At 38.2% G+C, this 25,761-nt stretch overlaps 1 protein-coding gene across 1 annotated transcript in view; it reads right to left on the bottom strand.

The window, feature by feature from the left end:
* The window catches only part of clpb (caseinolytic mitochondrial matrix peptidase chaperone subunit B), a 33,640-nt gene extending 10,119 nt beyond the window's left edge, over window positions 1–23,521 (bottom strand). Inside the window, exons 1-7 of the mRNA XM_044120177.1 lie at window positions 22,852–23,521; window positions 22,644–22,695; window positions 19,123–19,192; window positions 13,390–13,531; window positions 12,263–12,391; window positions 7,271–7,368; window positions 4,008–4,122 (exon numbers count right to left, since the gene is read on the bottom strand). Coding sequence (XP_043976112.1) covers window positions 4,008–4,122; window positions 7,271–7,368; window positions 12,263–12,391; window positions 13,390–13,531; window positions 19,123–19,192; window positions 22,644–22,695; window positions 22,852–23,296 — 1,051 coding nt within the window. The 5' untranslated portion in view covers window positions 23,297–23,521. The remainder of the gene's footprint in view (window positions 1–4,007; window positions 4,123–7,270; window positions 7,369–12,262; window positions 12,392–13,389; window positions 13,532–19,122; window positions 19,193–22,643; window positions 22,696–22,851) is intronic.
* Window positions 23,522–25,761: the final 2,240 nt, after the last annotated feature.

Genomic DNA, 25,761 nt, shown 5'->3' with positions numbered 1-25,761 from the left:
GGCAAAGTTTCACGTTTTCTTAATATACACATGAATAGAAATAATCTCATATGTTTTTTGTTTTAAAAACTACCACCAGAACCTTTTAAATTTTATAGGTCTGAGAATAAAAAAAATAAATTATATTGTATTCAGTCAAAACTTACTGAAGATCAGTATCTGGCATAAAAAGCCTGATCTATAAATCTCTAACAGAAGCATCACAGATCCTCGGCACAAAATGCTGCTTTTGTGTTCAACTTTCTGAATAAACAGCAATACTTTGAGCAAATCACTGCGTGATGAAGCTAAAATATAAAAACAACAGACATTGAACATGTGACACATGACACAAGTGCTAAACCGGGTACTAATAGCTGATAATCAAAGAGGAAACGTTAGGATTAAGAGGAGGAGGAGAGAGGAAGCAGAGGGAGGAACAGAGATAAGGAGAGGAAAGAGGAGTGAAGATGTTGAAGGAGATAAAGAAGGGAAAGACAGAAAAGTGATGGAGATAAGGAGCCAGAGAATGAGGGAGAGAAACAAACGAGCGTGTCAGAGATGGACCGAGAGATGAAATGTGACAAGAGGGGCTCCGAAGCTTCGTCTGGTTTATCAATGGCTGCGTGAATGACAGGGTAACCTTCTGTGTTTTTGTGTGTCTTTTAGCTGATTGAGACTGACTTTGACAGAAGGGCACACTGACATTTCTGAGAGGACTCTGACAAGAAGAGGGAAAGGAAAGGGACACAAAACAAATGAGAGCTGGCTCTCCTGCACAAACACACACACACACACACACACAGAGGACAGTGTGTATTCTGCAGGTCTGGTTGGCTCTAACATGATTACAGAGGGATGATTCTCTTCAATAACTCTTAGCCCTGAGAGCTAAACCTGGATCAATCTAACCTCCTTCCTGTGTGTGTATTTATGTGGGTTTTGTGTATTTGTACCATGTGGGTGTGTGCGTGTCTTGCTGCAGGCAAGCTGTTTGTCATGAGGAGTTATGGTGGAAACAACTGTTTTGAAGACATGACAACACAGCAAACATTTTTTTAATCTCTTGCCGTCTGGTCTGCAAAATATTTACAACAACAATCAGTTCCGCAGACTGTCTGCAAAATTCATTTCCACACTCACACACTGCTGTGGAATTAGATGAACAACGTCGAAACAATAACATGATTAATCAATAAGTTGGTATAAAACCATTTATCAACAACTGAAAATACAAACTATGGTTTATTTTAGGTAATTTATCAAGAAAAATGGCAATTATTTGCTTTGCTCTTTAGTCTTTAAATTATTGCTTTTAACCCTTTAAAGCCTGACAGAAGAAATAATTGCTTTGTTTTTTTTGTTTTTTTAAAAGAAGACCAATTTTGGTATCAAAACTGATTATGGTTTTGCAGTCCTTCAACTATCATAATACATTAGCCGACTTATTCTTTTACAAAAAAAAAATAAAAAATACAGAGATCTCTTCTACCATTCTGTACCAGACAAAAATGCCTAAAATATATTTTGTAAAATTAAATTAATTAAGCTGTTTTAATAAAATACTGACTTAAGAACTCAAACTTAAACACAAATAAATACATTTGAGACATTTTGGTAAATTGTTAACAGGAAACCTGTTACTTAACTTTATTTATTCATCTTTAAAATTAAAGTGTCAATTCTTAAAGGTACATAAAAATTGCATAAAATGTATTTAGAGACAGATGTTTGCAAAATATTGCTTTTGAAATAAGATTTTGTTTTATACATGCATTTTAAATAGAGCTTTTGATTAAGCAGAACTGCATTTGAAACAGTATATTGCCATGTGATTCTACTATTTTTTTTTACCTGACAAATAATCAACTGGCATTCTGATCAATACAGGAAAACTAACATTACCATTTGTTGCTGTACAGTATATAGCATACATTTGAAGTTCTTATTGCAGCCCTTTCTCTCTGCTTATCTCTACATCCCTTTCTCATTTGTTGTCCTCTTATCTGGACCGTTTCCTTCTCTCTCTTTCCTGAACAATTTCCTCATCTGGAGATCTCCACTTCTCCACATGGACTCTCCCAGAGTTTGACTGATTGCTATAGCCTTTGATCAAACTGATTGAAAACCGCTGACACAGATACAAACGTTCACATAATGATGTGTAACCGCTTCTTTCTTTGATATTCTAGAGATCCAAGTTTGTAATACCGTATGTCCGTTCTACTACAGATACTCTCTTTTAAATTCATCAGAGTTTCTAGGACGTTTTAAACCTTCACTTCAAAGTGTAGAAGACAAGAGATGATCCAATTTAAGTAAGGCCATAACATGCATAACTCAGGATGGAGTGTGGATTTGAACTGGCAACCCACCGGTTACCAGACACACTGCTACGTATAAGCCACTTTATAAAACTGTCTGTTTTCACTGAAGTTTCAAGCTGTGGTAAAAGTTATTCTCAAAGTTAGTTATTGCCATTGCAGTGTCTGTCCTCACAGCAGATAAATGTCTCCATCTAGTTTTGGTAATAAGTTTATTTTCTCACAAATCTAAAGAGAAAATGTACAACATCATAAAGATAAGAAATGGCTTGACTGTAAGCAGCAGAAGCATTGCAGAACATTAACTCTCATTCTCTCATCTGCAGATCAATACACCACATGGCCTCCATGGATATCTGCTGTAATATCAGCTCTTTACTGTCTTTGGTGTTATTGTGCTCTAACTCATCCACCGTCCTCTTTTCTCATCACAGAACTCATCTTCACAGTTCATGGCCCTCCATCGGTTCCAACGTTTCTGTTTTGCATCATTTTAAGTTGTTTTCCATTATTCCATTTGTTTCTTCTGTCTCTTAAAAGGATTTTACGTATCTGTCACTGATTGTAGTATGCAGATTGATGAAACAAAGGAACATTCTGCAAATCTTTAAATTTAACCACTAAAGCCTTTTCATAAAATATTAGAAAAATATGAATATATGCTAGTAAACAATTAAATTGGTCTTTAAACAAGAAAATAAATGTTTGTTGCCGAAAATGCAGTAAATTCTTGATCATTTGATTATTTATAGCAAATTATGTCTTCAGTTAAACAAATGTTAAATGCTCAGCCCTTTCTGACAGATTTACCATTAATACAGTCTGATCTGCTGATTAATTTTTGGATTAACTTATTAAAACTGCGTAGAAAAAGTTGCTCAATAGCAGCTTTCTAAAATAATTTGGACCAGGTGAAGCTAAAACTATGATACTGGAGGAGTTCTGCATAGAACACGTTTATAGACAAAGAAGGTTTTTCATCTTAAATGGAAAATATACCTAAATCTAAATATTGTACATTCTTGGCTTAATTACTGCTATAAATATGTTGTTCTTTCAGCAAATGACAATTTTTTTGTGTGCATACTCCTGTTAACCATTAAATGAGTCCTACATTAGTTAACGATTTCATAAATTCATTAATACCAAATTAATCTGATTAATCATTTCAGCTCTAAGACATTTAGAAGCTACAAAGTTGAAAAGGAAAGAAGGCTGAGTGAGAGCTGAGAGATGGATATTCATGGCAAACAGAGAGAAGAAGAGAAAGCAAAGGGAAAGGAAAGAGAGATAGAAGGAGGGTAAGCAGAAAGATGGAGGGAGAAAAGGAGGAGGGGGTATAGGGTCTGTAGTATGTAACCTCTCTTTGTAATTGTGTTAACTGGCGGCTCCAAGCCTGGCTTCTTCAGCTGTCTCTCTCACACACACAAACACACGCACACACAACACCTGTGCACAACTGACAGACAGCTCATTCATCACAATTAACCAATTACAGCCTCCGCCGGTCTGTCTGATCCCGCCTACAGCTGCAGGGAAGAGAGGAGAGCAGGAGGGAAAACGGACAAGAGTACAAAACACAAACAAGGGCATCAATGCGAAGACAGCCATGTTGTAAAGTGAAGCTCCAACATGCACCTGCAGACTTTTCCTGCATTGCATTCTGTAGCATCCCTTTATAATTGTCTCTGTGCAAGTGTGTACCTGAAGCCACGGTATTGATGGCCCCTTCCTGACCGATGATGTGCTCCTTCAGCCTCCTCTCCAGGGGGAACCTCCTCCTTTCCTCTGCCTCTCGACGCGCTTGCAGCTCCTTAAACTAAGCAGAGATGAAAAAGATCAGCTCACAAGAGAGTCAATGAGTCTGGAAGCGGGAGGAGATGTATGAGGGAGTGTTGAGGGAAATCAAAGTGTAATAGGCTCTCAAACGGAGGTTAAAAGACTAAATAAATACTGTACTTCTGCTGCTCAGTGCCGGTGGTACAAGTTAGGAACGTGACTCGCTCGTCACGCGAGTCCGCCATGAACACCCGTTTCTCCTTGCGGCCGATTTTCTTATACGAATGACTGAGTCTCTCCTTGTCTAGGATGCTTACATGTTTTACTGTTTATAAAATCCCCAAAAAACTGGGGACGTAAATGGTGTTGTTGCTCTTAAGTCATAAAAACACAATGACTGTTTAAAAATGTGTCAGAGTGGAGTGGAGTCTCTCCGCATAGTGAGACGAAATATCAAATTAAGGAAATTCTTTGGAAAGAAACACAAACAGCAAACAAAATAAGATGAGTGAGAGATTCTTGAAACAAAATGAACATTTCAGAACATCAAAATAAGAACTTGTTTTAAACATGAGAAATCTGAAATTATAAGGGATGGGAATATGGCATGTCGCATGCCCTGCGACAGACTGGCGACCTGTCCAGGGTGAACCCCGCCTCTCGCCTGGAACGTAGCTGGAGATAGACACCAGCAACCCTCCTGACCCCATTATGGAGAAGGGTGAACAGAAAATGGATGGATGGATAGATGGGAATAAAGCAGTATTAAGTGGTGTATTGCAGCAGAGCTTTAATTTGTGATGTAAAGGAGGTGACATATAACAAGGGATGTAAGAATAAAAATGGACACTTTAGGACTCCAAAAATATTAAGTCAGTGTTATTGTGCCATTCTCATGAGAGTTCCTAAACATTTCATCAATTTCAATACCCCTATCTTTCAGACTCAGATTTTTCAACTATATACAGAAATATTCACAAAAGGAATTTCTGCTGTTTGACTTAGATTCTTAAAAATTTAAGAAACACAGAAGAGTCATAGTGGATGGATAGATCCAACTTCCATTAGAATGGATAGAAAATATTCATGCCTGAGTGATGCTGTAAAAACACACAGAAATTGCACAAAAATAATTTTTCTTCCAAAGTTTGGTCCACAAAATCAAACAGATTGTAAAACGGAAATATTCCTTCATATGTTATTAAATAAAAAGCATCTATCCCTTTGTTTCATTGTAGAATGTTTTAAATCACAAAGCTGCAGTGATTCATTTTCTGAGCTCTTCATTTCATCACCTCTCTTTAAAACCTTTCCTAACAGTTTAGGCTCTCCCCTCCAATGCTTTGTACTTGTTTAGTTTCTCCTTCTCTTTGTTTCTCACAGCCACCCCATGACTCATTTATCCTTCTCTTTTTTGTCTCCTTAGACTCCAGGTTTTCCCCCTGCAGTGGAGGCAAACTGTTTATTCTCTCTCTCCATCTTGCTTAGCTGCAGCCTGCTGTCAAGCTGGTGGATAACTATGGATAACTTGAGTTTTATCCATCCATCCATTCATCCATTTTCTAACACCCTTGTCCCTTAGAGGAATCAAGAGGGGTGCTGGTGTCTGTCTCCAGCTAACGTTCCGGGCGAGCAGTGGGGTACACCCTGGACAGGTCGCCAGTCTGTCGCAGGGCAATTTGAGTTTTGTCTAAAAAAATAAATACATTTAAAACAAAGACAGGACCTGCTTGCACTACTATATAATGGTGAAGCATAAATGGACATATGGAGAAACTGAGCTAAAGAAGATGACAGCAAAAAAAAAAAAGCATATTTCTTCACATTGTAAAACATGATGAATTAAGAAAGTAAATCTACTTTTTCAGCAGCAGGGATTATTTTGTGTTTTAAATAAATGTTAAAATGTGTATCCCTTTCCCTGTAAAGCTATAACAAGTATTTTCTTTGCATAAAACCTTAATTATACATTATTCTTTGCACATCAGAGCTCAACTATAGTCCAGAAAGCTTTGAAAACTATATAGAAATGTCACAGGCTTCCCTTTTATGACATGTTTTACACAAGCTTATAAACAGCTTCAAAATCTAATAACACCTATCACTTTCACCATCTCCAGAGAGCTGTTATTGTAGAGCAGAGGTTACACATAGACGAACCACAAAAATGATCATTCTGCAAAGGGTGAGAACAGAAAGTAGCAAACAGTAAATCTTGAAACAACAAAGAAGTCAATTATGCAGGCTTATAAAACAAATAAATGTGCAGTATGGATGTCAACATATGTGACACCAAAGTAAATATGTGTATTTGAAAATAGAGCTAAATCTGGTAAATTAACTGAAAAGTTTTACCAACAGTGAACTATCCCTTTGGTCTCAGCTGCATAATCGCTATTATTTATGCAGATGGTAAGGTCATTTATTTTGTTACATTCAAAGTCTCATTCTGTAGACTCATAGAAAGCAACTGTGTGTTTGCTGCAGTTTGTCAGAGTGGTGGAAAAAGTCTCATTAAAATGACCAAACTGTACTTCCTGGTAGCCGATGGAGGTCATAAAACCTTCAGCTTTGTCTTAAACTGTGGCCAAAAAAAATAAAATAAAAAATTGATCTGTACTATGCTACCATTTAGATGAGAATTTACTCTTGAAATTTATCTTTATCATTTTCAATCCTTCAAACTCTGTGATCTGAAAGTTAACATATGTTTACCACATATTTTTTTTATCCTGTCCTTATAAATTCTTATATTATGGTACTTAAAGACCAATTGGAATCCACTGAACAGGTCAAAGCTTCACCAAAACTAAAGATCTGAAGGCGGATACAGAAAGTCATCTAAATACTTCCAACCCAAAACAGCATGTCCTCACCAATGACATAGCTCTGTTCTCAATCACAGTTTTGACCCCAGTTAACCTCTACCAGATTTTAAAACTTAAATACTCAACAGCACCTGTCAGTCAATGACGACACAGACACAGACCTCCTGAGGAGTGTCGGTCAGTGAGCACGATGTGACGTTACTGAGACAGATGTCCATCGAGTGAATAGACCCGAGTATTTCAGACTAGGAAGAAGGACAATTGGAAGAATAAAAACTGCTTGCACATTGTGCAGAGATTAGATGCAAACAAAATGAAATTAATCACTGTGCTTGCATGAAAGTGCAGTGTGGGTTATACCTTGCCCTCCCACTCCTGCAGAACTGTGTTGACTTCTCCCTCCTTTGCATAAGCCCGGGCCGTGTGTCCCAAAGTATTGGTTTGCAGCGGGTTGGCACCTGTATGCGATACAATACAAATTTACAGTTGATACATAATATCAAAATCAGTAACAGTTTAGTTTCACGCTCTAATTTAGCAGCCATTTTTCATCCTATTAAAATAATACAGACACACTTCAGTAGGAAGAGCAGAGAGTGTCTAGTGAAGATGGTGTTAAGAGGTCAAACTGGTTTAATGATTACTGAGGCCTTCTGCAGTGAGTTGGAAGACCCATGCAATGCCTCTGTAGGGGGTTTGATATCTGCAACGTGTGCCAATAAATCACCCAGGACCTCTCCAACCAGGCACTAAGACCCTGGACTCTTGTACTAACTAAACACACAGCAGGTTGTTTAACCTTAGCACCAAGTTCAGTAAAAGAAAATAGTAGTTAATGGAGTAAGACTGTGAATGCTGAATTAGCATAATGTCACAGCAGGTGCAAAGTGTGGCAGCCCTAGATACAGATTGGTCAGGAGGTTTAGTGTCTTCTGCATTGTACGCCATAATTTGTATCTATTTCCTAAGGATTCTATATGTTTAAGCCACAGAAAGTCATATATACCGGTAACTAAAATTGAAAGGAAAAGTACATGTGGCTTACAATTATTTTTCTAAAAAGTTTGGCATACATTTGTACTTAGCCCTTTATGAGTTCACACTTTGGAAACCACAGATACATCTCAAATTAGAATATGACATGATGAGACTCATTTATCATATTAAATGTATGTTTTGAAAATAATCTTTAAGCAGGTATTAAACATTTTAAGGAGCCCACATTTCTGTATCCAAACCACTTTTTAATTGGTTTGCTGTAATATTCGAATTTTCTGATAAATAAAATGTTTTGGTTTCATTTGCTGCAAGCAGAAAGTCAACATAAGTAGCAGCAATAAAGGCTGAACATCAATGTTGATGTTTATCAGTGGGTTGCAAGTGATCGTAGAGTAATAGTTGCCTAATGTATTTCAAATATGAACTTGTATTTTTCATGCTAATATAATGTTTAGTAAGTTGGACAGTCTCATGGCAGCAGATGCTCACAGTGGTTACAAATGATATTGCTTAATATGCTGGAGGTCACAGAGTGATGGAGGCAGAGATGAGAAACAGAGGAAAAAAGAAAGCAGGCATTTGCCACAACTCATATCACCTTTGCCATATATATATCAATAGTATTTCTAATATCATGCAGCCCTTAGTCTTGCCACAATTTCTCAGCTGAAATTGGATTTCGACTTTGACTGGGCCATTCAAAATACTTACATGGAATGGTTTAAATCAGGGGTGGGCAATCCTGGTCCTCGAATGCCGGTGTCCTGCAACTCTTAGATGTCTCCCTGGTCCAACACACCTGAATCCAACAGCTGAATCACCTCCTAAGTGCAGTCAGGTTCTCCAGAGTCCTGCTAATGACCTCAGTATTTGACTCAGGTGTGTTGAAGTAGAGACACATCTAAAAGTTGCAGGAGACCGGCCCTCCAGGCCTGGAGTTGCCCACCCCTGGTTTAAATCAAATGATATGGATGCTGCAAAGTCAGATTACAAAGGGTTGAATATGTTATGCACTTTTTAGGTTTTCCTTGCTACAAATTTTAAAAAACCTTTTCCCTCTAATTGAGATAAAAAAATGTTTTGTATCGGTCGCTCAGAAATTCTCAATGAAGTAATGTGAAAAGATTTAGGGGTAAGAATACATTTACAAGCACTGGACCTTTACAGGTCACATGATCACTAGACACCATAAAATCACATCAGATAAGACACTACAAAATTTTAATTTTAAAATTTTAAAATTCACACAGTTCATGTAGCTCAACTATTATGTAAACATCAAACTCTAATCTTTGGCATTTGAATTATGAGAATTGTTTGCAAAAATAAAAATGTTCATGTATCGACACAAACCAACTGCATGTTTGATGTCATAAAGCCTGTAGTTATCAATAAAATAATTTATGGATAAAAAATTAATATCTGTAAAAAGTTTACAAAAGAGTGTAAAAACTTTTGATATGAAATCTGTCATTAATGAGTAGTTCGTGATGGGTGTAGTTGATCAAAGGGATTCGGAAGCAATATTAAAAAAATGATAATAGCCATCATCCAAAGTTACTCTCTAGCAGAGATGGGATATAATCAATGCAGGTAATGGCTGATCTTATTACTCTGAGGCCGGACTGCAGAGACTAATAATCATCGTGCTGATTATTGATAAATCCTGAAATTTCACAACCCGCTCCCAAAGCTATCGATCCTGACAACAATACACCACTAACAGTCCCCCAAACAACAAAAACATGAGGGAGCAAAGCAATAAAGCACCCCACACCGCACACACACAAACACACACTGTGGACATAATAAATAGCATCATTTAGGGCTTTAATATCAGGCCAACCCTCTGGGCCATAGTACTTTATAACAGGATCAACACTAATACACAAGCGGACACACATACACACACATATCCCAGCTGAACATTGCCTTTCTTTCTGTCACCCACACACAATCACACACATCCCTTCATTAGGAGTGCTTTAGTTATGCCTATTAGGATTCCCTCCTCTTTCCCATTTCCTCCTCCCTCCCTTTCTCTGCAGCTGGTGGGAGAGAGCCCCTGCTGGTCTTTATGCATATGTGCTGCTCCTGTGTCTGTTTTTGTGCGTCAGTGAGCATGTGTGTGTCTCTTCTGGCCTCCCACCACCTACAGAGCTACCCATTACTCAGTGCCCCTGGCCAGAGGCCTGATGTGAAGCAGGGGGAGCAGCTAGAGAGCTGCTGCAGGTAGGGAGACTGTAAGTCGCGGTGAAGCCTGAGGGTCGGCCTGGAGACCGTGATGGATGAAGATGGGAGCCAAGGTCCAGCTCAGGCCAAAAGAGCAAACCCACAGCTACAGGAGTAAAGTGGGTGCATGCAAACACAGGGGAAATAACAAGCTAAAGGAAAGGCATGAACACATACAGTGCATCAAGATAAAGAGATAAGAAGAGCAAATGACACCTAACCCAACTTTTTCAACATGATGCAAAACTAAGAAGGATGTAAGGCAAATAAAGGAAGAATAAAAAGAAAGACCTTAAAGGATGCAAGGTTTGTCAAAATTGTTTAACACAAATCATAAGATAATACTTTATAAAAGTCTCCTATTTTGCATAAATTTGCAGAGGGTGACAGCAATGAGGGCGACTGAAAGCTTGCTACGTTTTTGAATGTTATTGGCCATGATGGTGGCGCCAAGCCAGCAAAAGGCCCCCGTCGCCCAGGCAACAACCAAATCTGTCATTAATCTGATTGTCTTAAAACAAATGTCCCTGCTTTGTGAAATTTCTTACCTTTTTAATTCAAAAATGTTTCTGCAGAACATCTGATCTAGTTAGACGAAGTGATTTGTTTAAGCGCACTCGCATATGTGGGGCTGAGACGGGAGGGACGGGGGACAGAGCTTCAGATGCGCCATCAATCATAAACATAAGCAAGACATTAATACAGGCTTTTGTGTGGGTTTGAGGTGGTTAGGGGTGTTTTGTCCAAAAAGGAATGGTATTTTATTAAAGATGCAATCAGCCTAAAACGAAACAACTGCAAGTCGCTTCCAAGCTAAAAAAAGAAGAAGAAAACAATCAGAATGTATGAATATATATTTATGGTAACTGACTGGAAGTGTAAGTGTACAAACACACATGGCATATGTAATATAACATCATGTAAAAACACTTTCTGCAGTTATGGAGATATCCCAAGGGCACGTTCTGTGTTCACTGTTCAACCAGGCATAGCTTGTTTAAGAACAGCTCAGCTGGAAGCAGAGCAAGATACGCTGCCCCAGGGTGTGTGTGCGTGTGTGTCTGCATGCTGGTGGAGCTGAGTCAACGACAGGTGTAAAGGGGGCTGGGAAAGATGAACAAATTATGCCTTCTACATGAGTTTTGTAAACCTTTTTATATCAATTATAGCAACTTATTTAATTGATAAAAGGAGAGAGAATCTATTTTATCTCTCTCCATTATTTTATAGTTATTTCTGTGACCATGGAGGCCATTCTCATAACTATCACTTTTAAGTGTTTTTTAAACGCAGGAAACATTTCAGACAAGTGGACAAAATGAAAAAAATTGTTTCCGTTTTTTAAAGCTGACGCCAACAGTTCAGGAAAACGCTGCTTTTTGTCGTTAATCCCCAAGAAAGAAGATGTCTTTGTCTCAAGCATAACATGATTGAAATTTCTGCTTCAGCACATGCTTCAGTCCAGCATGCAGGGCAGGGGCCTTGAAAACCAGGGTTGGAAAACACTGATTTAGAGAAAACTACTGTTTCCAATTCCTCTTTTCAAAATGTATCAGGTTGAGTCAGAATTGACAGAAGAGATCTATGAACGGGAGTTTTATAATCGTACCAAAAATTCTCCTAGGTTTAGGCCTAGCCCATTTTAACACTAAATGATTTAATATGATCTACACCCGTGTTTCTCAATCCTGGTCCTCAGAGCCGATTCGCCACATCACATGGTTGGACCACCTCCTCAGTATGCCATCAGGTGCTGTAGAAACCAATTAGTCATTCATTTATGTCAGGCAAAAGCAAAACACTTAAAACATACTCTGATTTCTGATGCAAGTCTTTTGATGTCACCAATAACTTTTCTTTCAGGATTGATCATTTTCTGAAGAAGGCCCTTCTAATGGAAACTATGCCCACAACATGATGCTGCCATCACTTTGCTTTCAGGAGCAGTTCAGTGTTTTACTTTTTCCAATGACTCATAAGTGGAAGCACAGTTTTCCAACTCTGTATGTAGACATAAAGTCTTCAACACTTTCACCTTTTGGGATCCTCATAACTCTGAGGTCCTCCTTGGGCTCCAGGTTAGAATCTGACAGGTTTTTGAGGTTGGGAGTAGCAACCTACCAGCCTCCAGCAGCATGCGGACAGAGTGTGGGTCATCAGCCAGTGTGGCGTAGTGAAGCGCGGTGCAGCCACGGAAACCAGCCCTGCTGCTGAGCCTGCTGCTGAATTCATCCTCTCTGGATACCAGCACTATATAAAACATGTATAGAGACAGAAGAGATAATAAACCAGAATCTAGAAGATCTTTCTTTATCTAGCAATTGTCCCCCCAAATTTTATCTTTACTGTCTAATATCATAGTATAGTCCAGGTTATGTATTAGGAGATTTCTTTCTCTGTTCTTTTGTAATAATAGAGATGCTTTATCACTCTGTCCTTAGTTTTGTTTCATAAAAACATTCATCTATTCTATCATCCATTTCTATTTTCGCTGCCTCTTTTCCCTCCTCTTGTGTCCATCAAAATCTTTCATCACCTTCCCCTCCCTCCATCCTTATAACTTTGCCTCATCCATTTCCAGAGTTTCTCTCCACTCCTGGTATCTTTCTCCCACCCCATTCCCTGCAACCCCCTAAACATCTACATCTTCCTACTCCTCCATCTTTAACCTTCTTTTCATCCTTATTCTTTCAGTGCCTTCCTCTCTCCCTCCTTTCTTGCTTCATCAGTCTTCCCCATCCTCTCTGATAGTCTCCTTCTGCAGTGTGTGCATGTGTGCGTGAAACACAGGGTGGGATAATCATGGCTAACCCAATAAAGCGTCGCACAGACCCCCCTAACCCATCCATCAGTGAGCGTCTGGGAAACGCTTCCCCACGCTATGCCGGCCCCACGTGGACCCAAACCTGACAGCCATATAAATGTCTGCAATATACATATCCCGTATAAATATGTCTGCAGAAACCCAACACAGACTGGATGGTGGGGGGTAAAGTGTCACTGCATATGTGTGTGCGCCCTCATGCATGCATTTGTGTGAGTAACTGAGTAGCTTGGAACAAAAACAAATAAAAAATACATTAGTTGTCACCGAATATATAAAATAAATAATACAAAAGGAATCGAACATGTGCATAAATGTAAATTCTTATGCAAATTATTACATCTCATAATATCTGCAGGTTAGCGTCTGTAATAAAACAACAACAACACACACACAAAAGAGGGCAGCTGTGAAGTTTTGCTACCTTCCAGAGAGTGGATGCCTTTCTCCCTTGACGTGTCATAAACATTGTTGAAGTCGTCTCCGGCATTCGGGTCGGCTCCAGCTTCAAGAAGAGCTTTCACCGCACTGAAAAAGAATCGAAGAAAAGACACATTTCTTTTCTGCTTGCAGAAATGCAGATATTTTGTTTTAGGCTCAGGGCACAAAGACATCATTCCAGAAAGCAAGACTCTTCTACTTGAAAGACATAAAAACCTTATGTAACGTAAAACCAGTCAATAACCATACCCTAAACAAGTTTGACCATTTAAATAAATTATTACTTTATGTCAGCATGCATGTTGTAAACACTGGATGCTCATGGATATTTGTTTTTCTTACCCGTTTCAGTTTGGACAGACCTATCTAAATGTTATCACAGTTTTAAAAAATGTTTTCTATATTCATATCTTACAACACATTCATAAACAATGTGACTTCTTTTTCATGTTTTCTGAGGAAAGTCAGATGGAATACCAGACAACTCATCTTCTTCATCCTGATCTTTTCTTCCTCAGATGTCATAACACAGAAACATGCAAATGCTCAGTTTTGTCAAACGGACCATAACACCTTCGCCTGATTTGCTTCCATGTATTCTATCTCGTTAGGGTCAGATAGAATACAATGGCCACTTCCTCTTTCTTCTTCTTAAGTTCACATTTGTATGTCTTGTAACACATACATATGTGCAGAGTGAGGGGGCAAGGGTCAGGCCCATTTCCGGCACTGATGGGGGCCCGTGTGATGAGGTGGGAATGTGTGTGTAGTAGCCCTTCACTGGAGCGGACCGCCTTTTAAAGCAAACAACAACCTCAGCAACACCACTGACTGTGACCTAGCGGATATTTCAGGTACCGTCTCTCCATCTAAGCTCACTTTTATTCTTTACCATGAACGTGGGCATTGGCTTTGACCCTGAGACACATATTTACGCATGAGCACACAGAAACAAAAATATTCTCAATGTGTGCTGACAGGGTTGACAGCATGAGAGGGGTGGTGGTTAAAAACATCACCCCTGAAGATATGCTGCAGCTTCCTACACACAACTCAAATATGTTAGGTGTTGATATAAAATTTGACTATTCTACCACAGTAAGGCTTTGAATATAGAAAATGTAAGGAACCAAGCAAGAAAGGAAGGAAGAACGGACAAATGGATGCATGATTTACACAATAATTGACACTAAAGTTTTGACTAAGACTAAGTAACAAACCTTAAAATTGAATTCAACTTTGGACATGTTTATGAATACGGCCTTGGAGTTCTTCTGCAAAATGGTGCAGAATTTATTTAGACCATATAATAAAAAAGTAGTAGATGCTTAGCCCCTTCGACCTAATTGTGTGACTTTTACACCATATGAATTTTTATTTATCCTTTTATTAAGTTCTATATAAAATATCTACCAAATATTATTTAAAAAACTTAGGCCTAAACCCATGTAAATTTTTATATTTCTCTGTAATCAACCAGTCTACAACACCTCTTTAGATTTGAATGGCATTGAAATGTAGGTTTGCAATGACTTTAAATACACAAGCATTCTGGAAGCATTATCTGCTTGCAAGCTTAATCTTCTTTTTTTTTCATAAAATCCAGATTATGGGTACTTCTGGTTGTTTGTACTAAAATAGAAGGACAAATGAAACATGCTGGATAATAAGGGGGTGAAACTTTTGGACAGGTCTTTGTGTTTGACTTGGCTAAAGGCTTCTAAAAACTATCAGGGGTCTCCTTTTGTTACTGTATCAATGTTGCTTGGGATGGGGTTGTGGAGAATGACCTACAGTGGCGTCTCTCTCATCCTTGCAAGCACTTCTACAAACACGTGGAAGACGCCTTTTGACAATTTCAAACTAAGTTTGGTCACACCAGGGTGGGCAGGGCTGTGTGAAGAGAGGAGATGGTCTGAAAAGGTTTAGTGGTATAAGAAAGGTAAACACAGGGGAAGATAAAGAGAGGAAAACTCCAGAGAAGGATGAGGAGGGAATAAAAGGAAGAAAACAATGCTAAAGAGAAAAAAGGGCTGGAGATTTAATTAAGCAGGACAGTACTAAAACTAATGAGCTTTTAAAAGCAGTTTATAGTTTTACTAATCAACTGATGATCAAGTGTCTAAGTTTATTTCAGACAGTCAGAAGAGGAGTTACAGCTGTAATTTGAGCCCAAACTAAAGACATGAAAAGGTTAATTAGGTTTAACAACAACGTTAAAAGACAGAACTTCATATAAAAGGTAAATTATCTACCGACCTTATTCTTTTTAATGTTATGTTTGATTCAGCAGTGCAGTCAAAGCCAATGTAAGAATCTGTATTTTATTAGCGTCTAGTGCACACAAGGCTGTTCGATAAAATGTCCATGTAATGACTGTTTGTCAAAGCTTAGCAAGTCACTTATCCTGTGTTTGTGCTTTTGTTTTTTCATTATGTTGGAAAGAAACGAGAGATGGATCGCTCGCGCGTTGCAGTGCTACTTGACAGTTGTGGTCCATTGTGATGACCCATCATTACTCAAAAATCAAGAAGATGGTGTAAAGTCCTGATGCACCTTCTATTCTCTTCCTGAGCTCTGTGGCCAGGTGAGAGGCAGCCAGACACGAGGGCTGCTGTTTGTTTTTTATCCAGCCCTGGAGGGAAGACAGGAAACAAAGGCTTCCGCCTTCCTTGTTCTATAACAAGACACCGGAGCTGAACTGACCATCCATGTATCAAACCACCTGGACCAGAAGCTGGACCTCACTTGCCCCCACCCTCACCTAATTCGTACCTGGGGTCAGAGAGACGTAAACTGTTTCTCTGCACTTGATTAGTATTTGTTACTAAATTTCAGCAAACAATGAAGCACATCCAAACATTACCAGCATCACATCAGATAGTTGACTAAGCCTGAGTATGTTTTTCTGGAAATTACAGGCAGAATTAGTCAAACACATTGCCTGTTTTAAAAATTGTAAAACCTATAAGAATTCAAGAAGATGCAATTTTTCTTCCAAAATCAGTAAAGAAAAATGTAGCTTTAAATAATCAATTCCAAAAGCACTATCTGCTTAATATGACATTAGAATAATTTCCGAACAATCTTAAGTTATAACCCCTTACATAGCGCAGTGTTATGTGCCTTTAAAAGTTAGATACTGGTAGACACGTCTGAAATTATGTTCAAAATATGGTTTATGATTATGTGACAAAGCCAGACATTCTCCCAAAAGCTTAAATTTTATATAGACCAAAACTTAGCTCCAAAACCATAATCCCTCTCTCTAGTCTCACAAGCCCACTCATACACTCATTCCCCTATTCCTCTGCTTCGTTTCTATCCCACTCCCACCCACTCAGTCACTCGGCCGGCTGGTTCGAATGGTCAACAGGCGTTACACTTGGCTAAGCCCTTATTGTGCACGTGAATGCAGTGAGGGAGGGACTGAGGAAGAGAAAGGGAGATGGAGATGTGTATTGTGTGTTAAAGAGTGCAAACAGAGGTTCAGGCCATACGCCTCCCCGATTTAATTCTACATCAAAGGTAAGCAAACGCACACACCCCCCACAGTCGATGTCTTACCCTCAACTCCTCCATAACTCCCTCCAAAAGCCACGCCCAAACCCTTGGATACAAGTAAGGTTGCATTTTGGATACTACCCACTCCAACATTTTAACTAGAGAGTAAAGTGGTGAAATCCCGGAAATATTTAGCTCCAAAAACCACTTTGAGTCCAGAAAAATAACATTACAAGTGAAGAACAGAGTAACTCAAGAATGAGATAAAAACTGACATTCTGGCTACAGGCAAGACCTTGTTCATGACTAATGTTTCTAGTGTTTTCACTTAACAGCTGCAAATAAAGTTGTGTGTGGCTGAGTAATAGGCAGTTGGCCTGTAAGATATTTGGTATAACCTCCCCTTGTTTCCTTGCTTATGTGTGGCTGTTATGTGAGTGCACATAAAGTGTGCGTGGGTGTCTGTGTGTTCGATATGAGTGATGCGTGAGGACCAATGTTCTGTCTTCCCTGCAGCAGTGACGGCACACTGGGGGGTTGGAGGACTGGATTAAACACAGAGGAGTGTCTGTCTTGCTGAGTTATAGCGCTCATAACACAAACACACACACAAACACACAACCTGCAGTGAAACACAGACATTGGATGAAGAGGCACAGACAATCATATTTGTATCCAAAAACATTTGACACACCAAGAGTCGCGTCATTAAACACAAAGTGACACACAATCAATATGTTATCCAGATACAAACAGCCAGCACAAGAGATCTAAATACAGGGCACAAACACATTTTTCACCTCAAAATTCTGTCTTCTCTAAAATAAAGAGAGAGGTGGATGGATGGATGATGTACAAACTGATGAATGGGCAGACAATAGATGTTACAGCAGGACAGGAAACAAAGTCTGGGCCTTTAATATGTTAATTTTGATTAATTACTTTGAATTTAACATGTTACTTTTTTTTTAACTCATTCGCATTTTCTCTCTATTTCATACAAAGTGTCCATGCAGCTGCTTATATCTGGTAAGCCCATTAATCTGACGCATAAGCGATATCCACAAAAAAAAAAAACAGCAATGGATGACAAAGTTGCTTCTTTTTGCGAATTTGGTTCTTTTTCTGCTAATTTTTGCTTTAAAAGACAATCTGATGGGATCTTGGAAAAGGCTGTATTGTGTACAAAAAAGGAGTTGGCCTATCACCAAAAGCTATTCAAGCCTAAACTACCATCGTGTTGGAAGAATTTTATATTTTATTATTTATTTGCTTTACCTTTACATTTACATTTTAGTGATGTGCTCTGAGTGTTTTGAAGTGTTTGCAGGAACTCTGGAAGCGGCCTGCTGAGGAGTGAAAAGGAGGATACCAGGAACGAGACATTCCGGAATTGATTGCCCAGAGGAACTGCAAATCTTATCTTAGTCTTATCTTATGAAATACGCTTTTGAAGATAGTATAAATGATTGTGTTCATGGGAGTGTGCAGCTGTTTTCTGCTCCCCCTTCCTTCAGGGCTGCACACTGTCTGTAACTAGGGTGTTCCCAATTCTAATAAAAGGAGGGTAAGACTCAGTTGAAGCTTCAGAACATAGGCCAAAATCTGTAACTGGGTTTCAACTGTGTTCTCCCTGTAGGTAAAACTAAATTCTGACTCTTGTCTCTTCTTTGTGTCTGTGTTTAGGTCATTTAGACCCAACACATCTCAATGCAAAACAGCAGACTCCCCCCAAAACTAATGTCAGCGACCGCAGTCTACATTTCTAATGTATTTTTTCAAAGAAGCTCTATAAATGATCTGGGGTTCCTGAAACACTTGAAAGCTGAATGTTTTTAATAGCACTTTGCAACAATCTGATGGTCAAATAACTAAATAATAAAACAATAAGTATTTATGAGCTCATATGTCTATTTATTCAATAATTTAACAGCAAAAGAGTTTTTGAATGGAAAATGTTCCCCAATATATAGTTTTCAACTATAAATCCTGCAATTAACTCGATTAAAATGTTTATCAAGTCCCATTACTACAATATGTATATTTTTTAAATATGTGCTTCTACTAATGAGTTATCTAATTAGTTACTTTTAATATGCTAGAAATCATGAAAAATGTTTTGTTTCAGATGTTTCTGAATCTTAAATCAAGGACAATAAAACTAGTTACTATTGTCCATCAAAGCAAGTCCCTTTGCAGCTAGTCTGTCTACGTGCGCCACCATGAGAGCGGTCCATCCCAGCCGGTGACGATGATTTGGATTCACGCCTTCTTTTATTAGCCTGAGGGAAAAAAGAAACATTTTATAGTCATATCATCCATGACAGAAGATTGTAGTTGGGAGTAGACACAGCAAAACACAACACAAACTCTTCCAATTTTAACACGTACTAAAATATTTAAAGAGAAAAATATAAAAATAAGTTAGGCGAAATGCTTGAGTATTGTAATAAAGACAGGCTGTTCATAAGACACCTCTTATCCCACTCTTGACGAGTTAATGCATCTATGACCAGACCAGGTGTGTGTGTTTGGGGGTGGTTTAGCCTCAGGGAACACCATCAGGTTCTGCGGTGCCACTGTCCCCCTGGATGTGACTGTGTAAGGAATCCTTCTGTCACGTCTCGTGCCGATCAGACAGGCAGTGTCGGTGTTTACAGTCAACATGGTGGCCTCTTTCTAGTCTGCACTCAGCTCCGATTCGCTCTGGCTCTGTTTTCACTACCTGTTCTGCATGAGGTAGCAGGGTTAAGATACAGATCTAATGGTTGATACTGCAGCTGCAGATTGGCCCCAGCCAAAATGCACAGATCTTAAAAGTTAAAGGCGGGGCCAGCATGGCAACCTAAAACACTTTAATCTCACTGAAAAAGGAATACGGCACTGGACCAAAATCTATTTTAGATAAATTGGACTTCTTGAAGCATAATTGGTATTGTGCACAACTGTGGCTCAGTAGTAGAGTGGTTGTCTTGCAATTGGAAGGTTGGAAGCTTGATTCTAGCTTTCTGCTCTCATGTATTGATGTGTCACTAGGCAACCCACTTAACCCTAGGTTGCCTACCAGTCAGTGTATAAATGTGTGCATGTTGGTTGATGTGACAGTTAAATCACTTTGAGTCGAAAGTATGACTGGTAAAGGCTCTATATAGATTTCATCCATTTAACATTTTATTTTCCCATATTTCAGAAATTGTACTTCATGATCCAATTAAAATCTACAGTAAATATCAATAAATTCAATCTCACTAAAAATATACCAAGTCAAACTAAAATAGGGATGTCAAACAGCAGGCCTCTAGGCCCAGAGTCCTCCAACTTTTAGATGTGTCTCTAGGTCAACACACCTTAATCAAATGGTTGAATTACCTCCTTAGCATGCAGTCAAACTCTTAAGTTCTGCTACTGACCTCAATATTCCACTCAGGTGTGTTGAAGCCGAGACATTTAAGATTTACAGCACACTGGCCCTCAAGGACTGGATTATGACACCAATGATGAAAAAGTTTCTATCTATTTTTCAGATCAAAATTTCAAACTTTTTTAAAGTCAAATTTCTAGTTATCAGACCAATTTAAGCCTACTTTACCATAAAAGTATGCCAACATTACTGTGAAGATAAAGAGTAGATATATAGAGGCAGAGATGAATGAACATATGGACTTTATCCATACTCATCCAGATCTAGAAAATACTCAAATTCAACACTTTTCCAGGCTGCACAGGAACATCTCTCATTAAATGTTGCATCAAGTTAAGCTATTGCTGAAGAATCATGTTGTGTGTGTCTTAACAGAACCTACCTATTAGTCCTGTAACCACAGAGTCCAAATAAAGGCAATAATTCCAATAGTAAAAAAACATTAAGATATATATTTAAAAGGGAATATTTTTCAATCAGCACAAATTGTATTTAAAATGTCTGCATGCAAAATGTATTTTTATAACTATGGAGTTAAGTAAGTTAAGGAACAAACCTTTATGCAGTGATGAATTTTTAAAAGCCTTTAAAAAAGGAGACCTTGATTTGAAAGAGTGTCTCTCAGCAGACACACCCTGACACTCCGCCACTTCTGATAACTCAACCAAAGCACTTAACACATCTGTGACCTGCTGAATGGCTGACTCCCTGCACTCTCACCTACACCATCTGCCACATGTGGACAGGTAACCCAAGCCTGAAAGTGGAGACACACATTATGCACACACTCAGATACGGGGATTTAGATACCAACCAGAACCAGAACACACACAGCCAGCTCTAAAATAAGCATTTATAGTATCCGTATATGAATATTATGCATAACTGAATAAATGATAGGAAATCAGATTAACATGATTAGCAAATTAAAAACGTACATTAGTTATCTTTTTTTGGTATATATATCTTATAAATGGTATTTTAAAGTAATTTTCGGTAAAATAAATAAAGTATCAGCAAAAGAAATCTGACTAAGATCTATAAAAATGTTTTCATAATGCATTACAACACACTCTTTTTCACAAAGGTAAGAGGAAAAAAGCCCTAAAGTTTGAGATTAATGCTAAGAACATTTTCTGCAGAAACAGATGGTTCTACTCTGCCACCCGGTGGTTTGTGATAGATCTGCAACTGAAGAACAGTTTAGAATAGGCTTTCACAACAGTAGATGATCCTGACTGTTCTGGAAACTGTCCACACAGCATTTTATTTGTGACCATACAGGCTGAATGTGGCAAACACATTGTGTTGCACTGTAAAGATCAAATTCAATGAACATGCTCAGAATTCAAAAAGAGGAAGTGAAATTATATGTTTGAAATTCCTGATGAACTTAAAAATGACTTTCCCATCAAAAGAAAAATGCTACAAAGCAATTATGACTTATTGATTATGTTTTCCCTACAAAAAAGAAGAAGCAAGGAAGCAAATGCTATTTATTGATGTAAAACCAAAACAGTTTTATTAATGAGTTTGATGTATGAAGAACATGAACAGAGGTTTGAGTAAGCTATTCAAAACAAACAAAAAAAATCCCTACATTTTTTACTCGTTCAGCTGGAGAAATACTAACATTTCATATGATTCAAACAAATTCTGAAGAAATTATACTTTTGGGATTCACTGGTGTTAAAAAGTATCACAACACAGCAGTAATAGAAGATATCACTGAACAATCTTAAAAGATTGTGTAATTGAGGCAAAAAACAAAAACGCAAAGAATGGGAGAAATCATATATTTTTAAACAAATCTATTGGTTTAGGTTATAAATTTGAGAGGGAAAAACAAAAATAAAATCTGAATCGCCACCTATAAACTAGAAGTGGCATTAGTAATGGCTCAGGATTATTGTAGTTTCACAAAGTTACACCAAACAATTATTAATATTATTATTTATTATTATTATTATTAGTAGTAGTAATAGTTTCTATTTCAACATTTATGATTTTGCAGCTATTTTTATACCAATAGTTGAAATACAGCTTATAATTTATTTTGTTGAAATAAAATATCCCGTGAAGCATCCAAGTGTTTGTGTAAGTCTAGTTTTCAAAGGTTGTATGATGCTGTCACAAAGAACTTTTCCAAGACTTGACAGAATACTAATTTAAGAAAGACAAATAAATGTTCAATATTTTCTAAGATTCTGAGACAAATTAGTATATTTTGCTACTAGTAGCTGAAATAATGCTAATCACTTAAAAATGTACAATAAAGCAGGTGAGTGTTAGTGTGTGAACTTGTGCTGTACCTGGACACATCCGGTGCATTATTGGTTCGTGCTGCCTCAAGAAGGGAATCATCTGGTCATTTCAAAAGCACAACAATAACATTAGTACACAGTAGAGAGTGTGTGTATAACCACTTATTGCAGCAAATTGTATTTCTACAATATTTTTTTTACTTTTCAGTGTACTTATGTGCAGTATTGAGAACATGACCGCTTAACACGTGTGTACCTTTGTTACCGGAGTCTTTCCTTAGGCAGAAGGCCACTGCTGCGGCTGACAGCACACCAGCTGAGGCCAGTCCTGCTCGGCTGGCACCCCCACCAGTGCCCCGGTTCTCACTCCCACCGCTCTGCCTGCTGTCCTCCCAATACTGGTTATTTTGTCGCCCTCTACTGGCCAGAGCCGCCCAGGAACTGCGGCGGTTCTCCAGGTTGGACAGCCATCTTGGGGCGAGGTGGTGGTACTGCACCGATGGGTTCACGCTGGCAACAGCAGTCTCTTCAGACAAAATCCCCCTCCTGGATACACGGGACGTGGACACGATAGGGTTCCGGTTGGTCTCGCGGAAACATTGACCTGTGGCTTCACTGGCGCTGGTCTGGAGCACGCGACCGCACGGTGACAGGCTGCGCGACCTTCGCGTCAGCAGCCTGGTAGGAACGGATGATAACATGGCGATAAACTCACTCAAAAATTATGAGTTAGCTGAAACCCTCAGCGAGAGAGAGACCAGTAATTAGTTTGACACTCTGAGAGGAAAAACGCCGCTTTGGTTCAGGTGTAGCTGCCACCGTTCTTCTGCTTACAGTCAAGTAGTAAGCCGAAAATAGCCGTTTCACCTCATCCTAGTCTTTACGTCACTGGATGTTGTGCATTCTGGGAAATGTAGTTCTCCTAGAAAAGCAGCAAAGCGACGGCTGTAATGAAATGTTACCTTATGGAGCCCTGCTTGGTCTCTGAACATTTTTTATGTATTAGTTTTGCCTAATGGACTATTCATTTTGGAAGGAAATTTTTTAGGTCTGGATAAATCTAAATTACAATAATGGGTTGGAAAAAGAATCAGCTGTGTTTGTTAATGACTTTTTAATAGCTAAAACTGACTGACATTGAGATTTAAATATTTCGAAGATTCATTCTTCTTTGTTATGTATGGGCAAGTCTTAAATTAATGTTAATCATTAAAATAATGATAAAAAATACATTTCTACATTCTCTGGCATCTTTAAAACTGTATATTATTTGTCCTAAAGAGACAGATGGAACAGAGACAAGTTTGTTTTGATTTTAAAGGACTCATTTAAATTACCTTATGAGATTGCTGTTTTTTAAAAAACTGAAATGAACAGTTTTGTATTTCAGTGAACATTGAATACGAACACCACCAGATGGCGCCAAATTACAATTGTTAAGGTGCATCTCTGTGTAACCTGGTGACCTGTCCAGGCTGTCTACCCCTCACTCATGACCACTACAGATAAGCACCAGCCCCTTCATAATCCTGCAAGGATAAACATTATAAACAATAAAACTTGTACATCACAATTTATGTTTATTAGAACAATCAAAATGACTATTTTTCAGGTATTATGGAATTTGTTATTTTAAAAGCTTCCAGGGAAAAAAAAAAACGGTGAATCACAATACCGTATGCAAAATATGACTGAGGTAAAGCTCAAACTTAAGAGGAAATGCAGTATATCTTGGGCACTTCCTATTATTATGATCTGCTTGATATAAATAGCATCAATGTGCTTTCTTAATCGTATCTGATCGCTTCTTATCTGATTCCACAGAGATTCCAACTCTAGGGAATCAAGTCTGCACTCTAATGAATTTTCAATAAAAGTAATATACAGATACAATTAATCAGAAACAAGACATGCAGAGATTTCTTTTAGATATCCCAGGTTATACTGGTGGGCATTTTCTAAACCTAGCCCTCTCCAAGTGTACATATTTTTTGCCTCAGACTATAAGCCTCTGTGGACTTCCTTCTGTGGAGTATAATGTTCTAGATTGTGTACTGGCAGTAGACTTACTGTCCCTCAGCAGACATGAATCATCGAGAACAACATACTCTGCCAGCATAAATCTGCAGGCACCTTTCAGATGTGTCAGTGTGGGTTTGCCATCATGGATACTTGACATTCATTCCCTCCAGCAAACACATCTGTTATGACACTCTGCATTCCCACTACTGAACAGATCAGCTTCTGCAAAACCCTATGAGCCAAAACAGCATGTTCTTGAAAAGTGCTTATCTGAGCAGTTGGCAGGTGTAGTTAATGGCCATTATTACATCCGTGCATTTGGTTCTAGAATTTTAAAAAAACTGAATTGGCATGAGCAATTGACATTATTTGACTGGCACTCTGGTTTTATGCAATTCTCACAAAGCAGTAGAATTATTGAGTAAACTGTGAACTTTGTCCAATGAAAGTTCTTTAAGGAAAAGTTTTTAAATAAAATCTTAAAAGGAAAATGGATATCTGTCATTAAAACCTAAATTCCGTGGCAGATAATTCTAACAGATTGATATTTAAAAGGCCCCCCCCCAAAAAAAATGCTAGAGGTCCAATAGGAAGCAGAGGTGACATCACAGAATATTTATTAAAATAACCTCTGTTTTTAACTCTAAACTTTCCTTAACTGTCTGGTCCAGCGGACTGCAACCTGCAGCTTTGGAGCCACAAGTGGCTCTTCAGACACTCCAATTTTTAATTCCTTTGGCCAAAAATTATAACCAATTGAATTATTTAAAAAAATTATAAAAACAGCAAATTAGAGCCAGCCTTTGCAGTTTTATTCTAGTAGCAACTTTTGTAATATTCTTTAGGAAGTTTCTTTTTTGTCTTTAGGTTGCAAACTAAGTACTATATTTATGTTGTTTTCAATTAAGGTAGAACATTTTGTAAAAGGAAATGCTTTCATATCCCATTAGTGTAAAAGTTAACTTTTATTTTAAACCCACACCAAAAATGATATAGTTTTTCTTTCATTTAAAAATAATGAAAAAATCTATAATAGATACTGTAAACATAGGTAAATTTTTTTGAAGGGGTATGTAGCTTCTGTGGCTCTAAACAACTTTTGGTTAGGCAGACTGAAGACAAAAATAAACCAGACATTTTGGCA

The sequence above is a fragment of the Gambusia affinis genome, linkage group LG06 (assembly GCF_019740435.1).
Source record: "Gambusia affinis linkage group LG06, SWU_Gaff_1.0, whole genome shotgun sequence".
Classification (NCBI taxonomy): domain Eukaryota; kingdom Metazoa; phylum Chordata; class Actinopteri; order Cyprinodontiformes; family Poeciliidae; genus Gambusia; species Gambusia affinis.
Note: the sequence above shows the minus strand (reverse complement) of the source record. Positions and strands in the feature narration are given on the sequence as shown.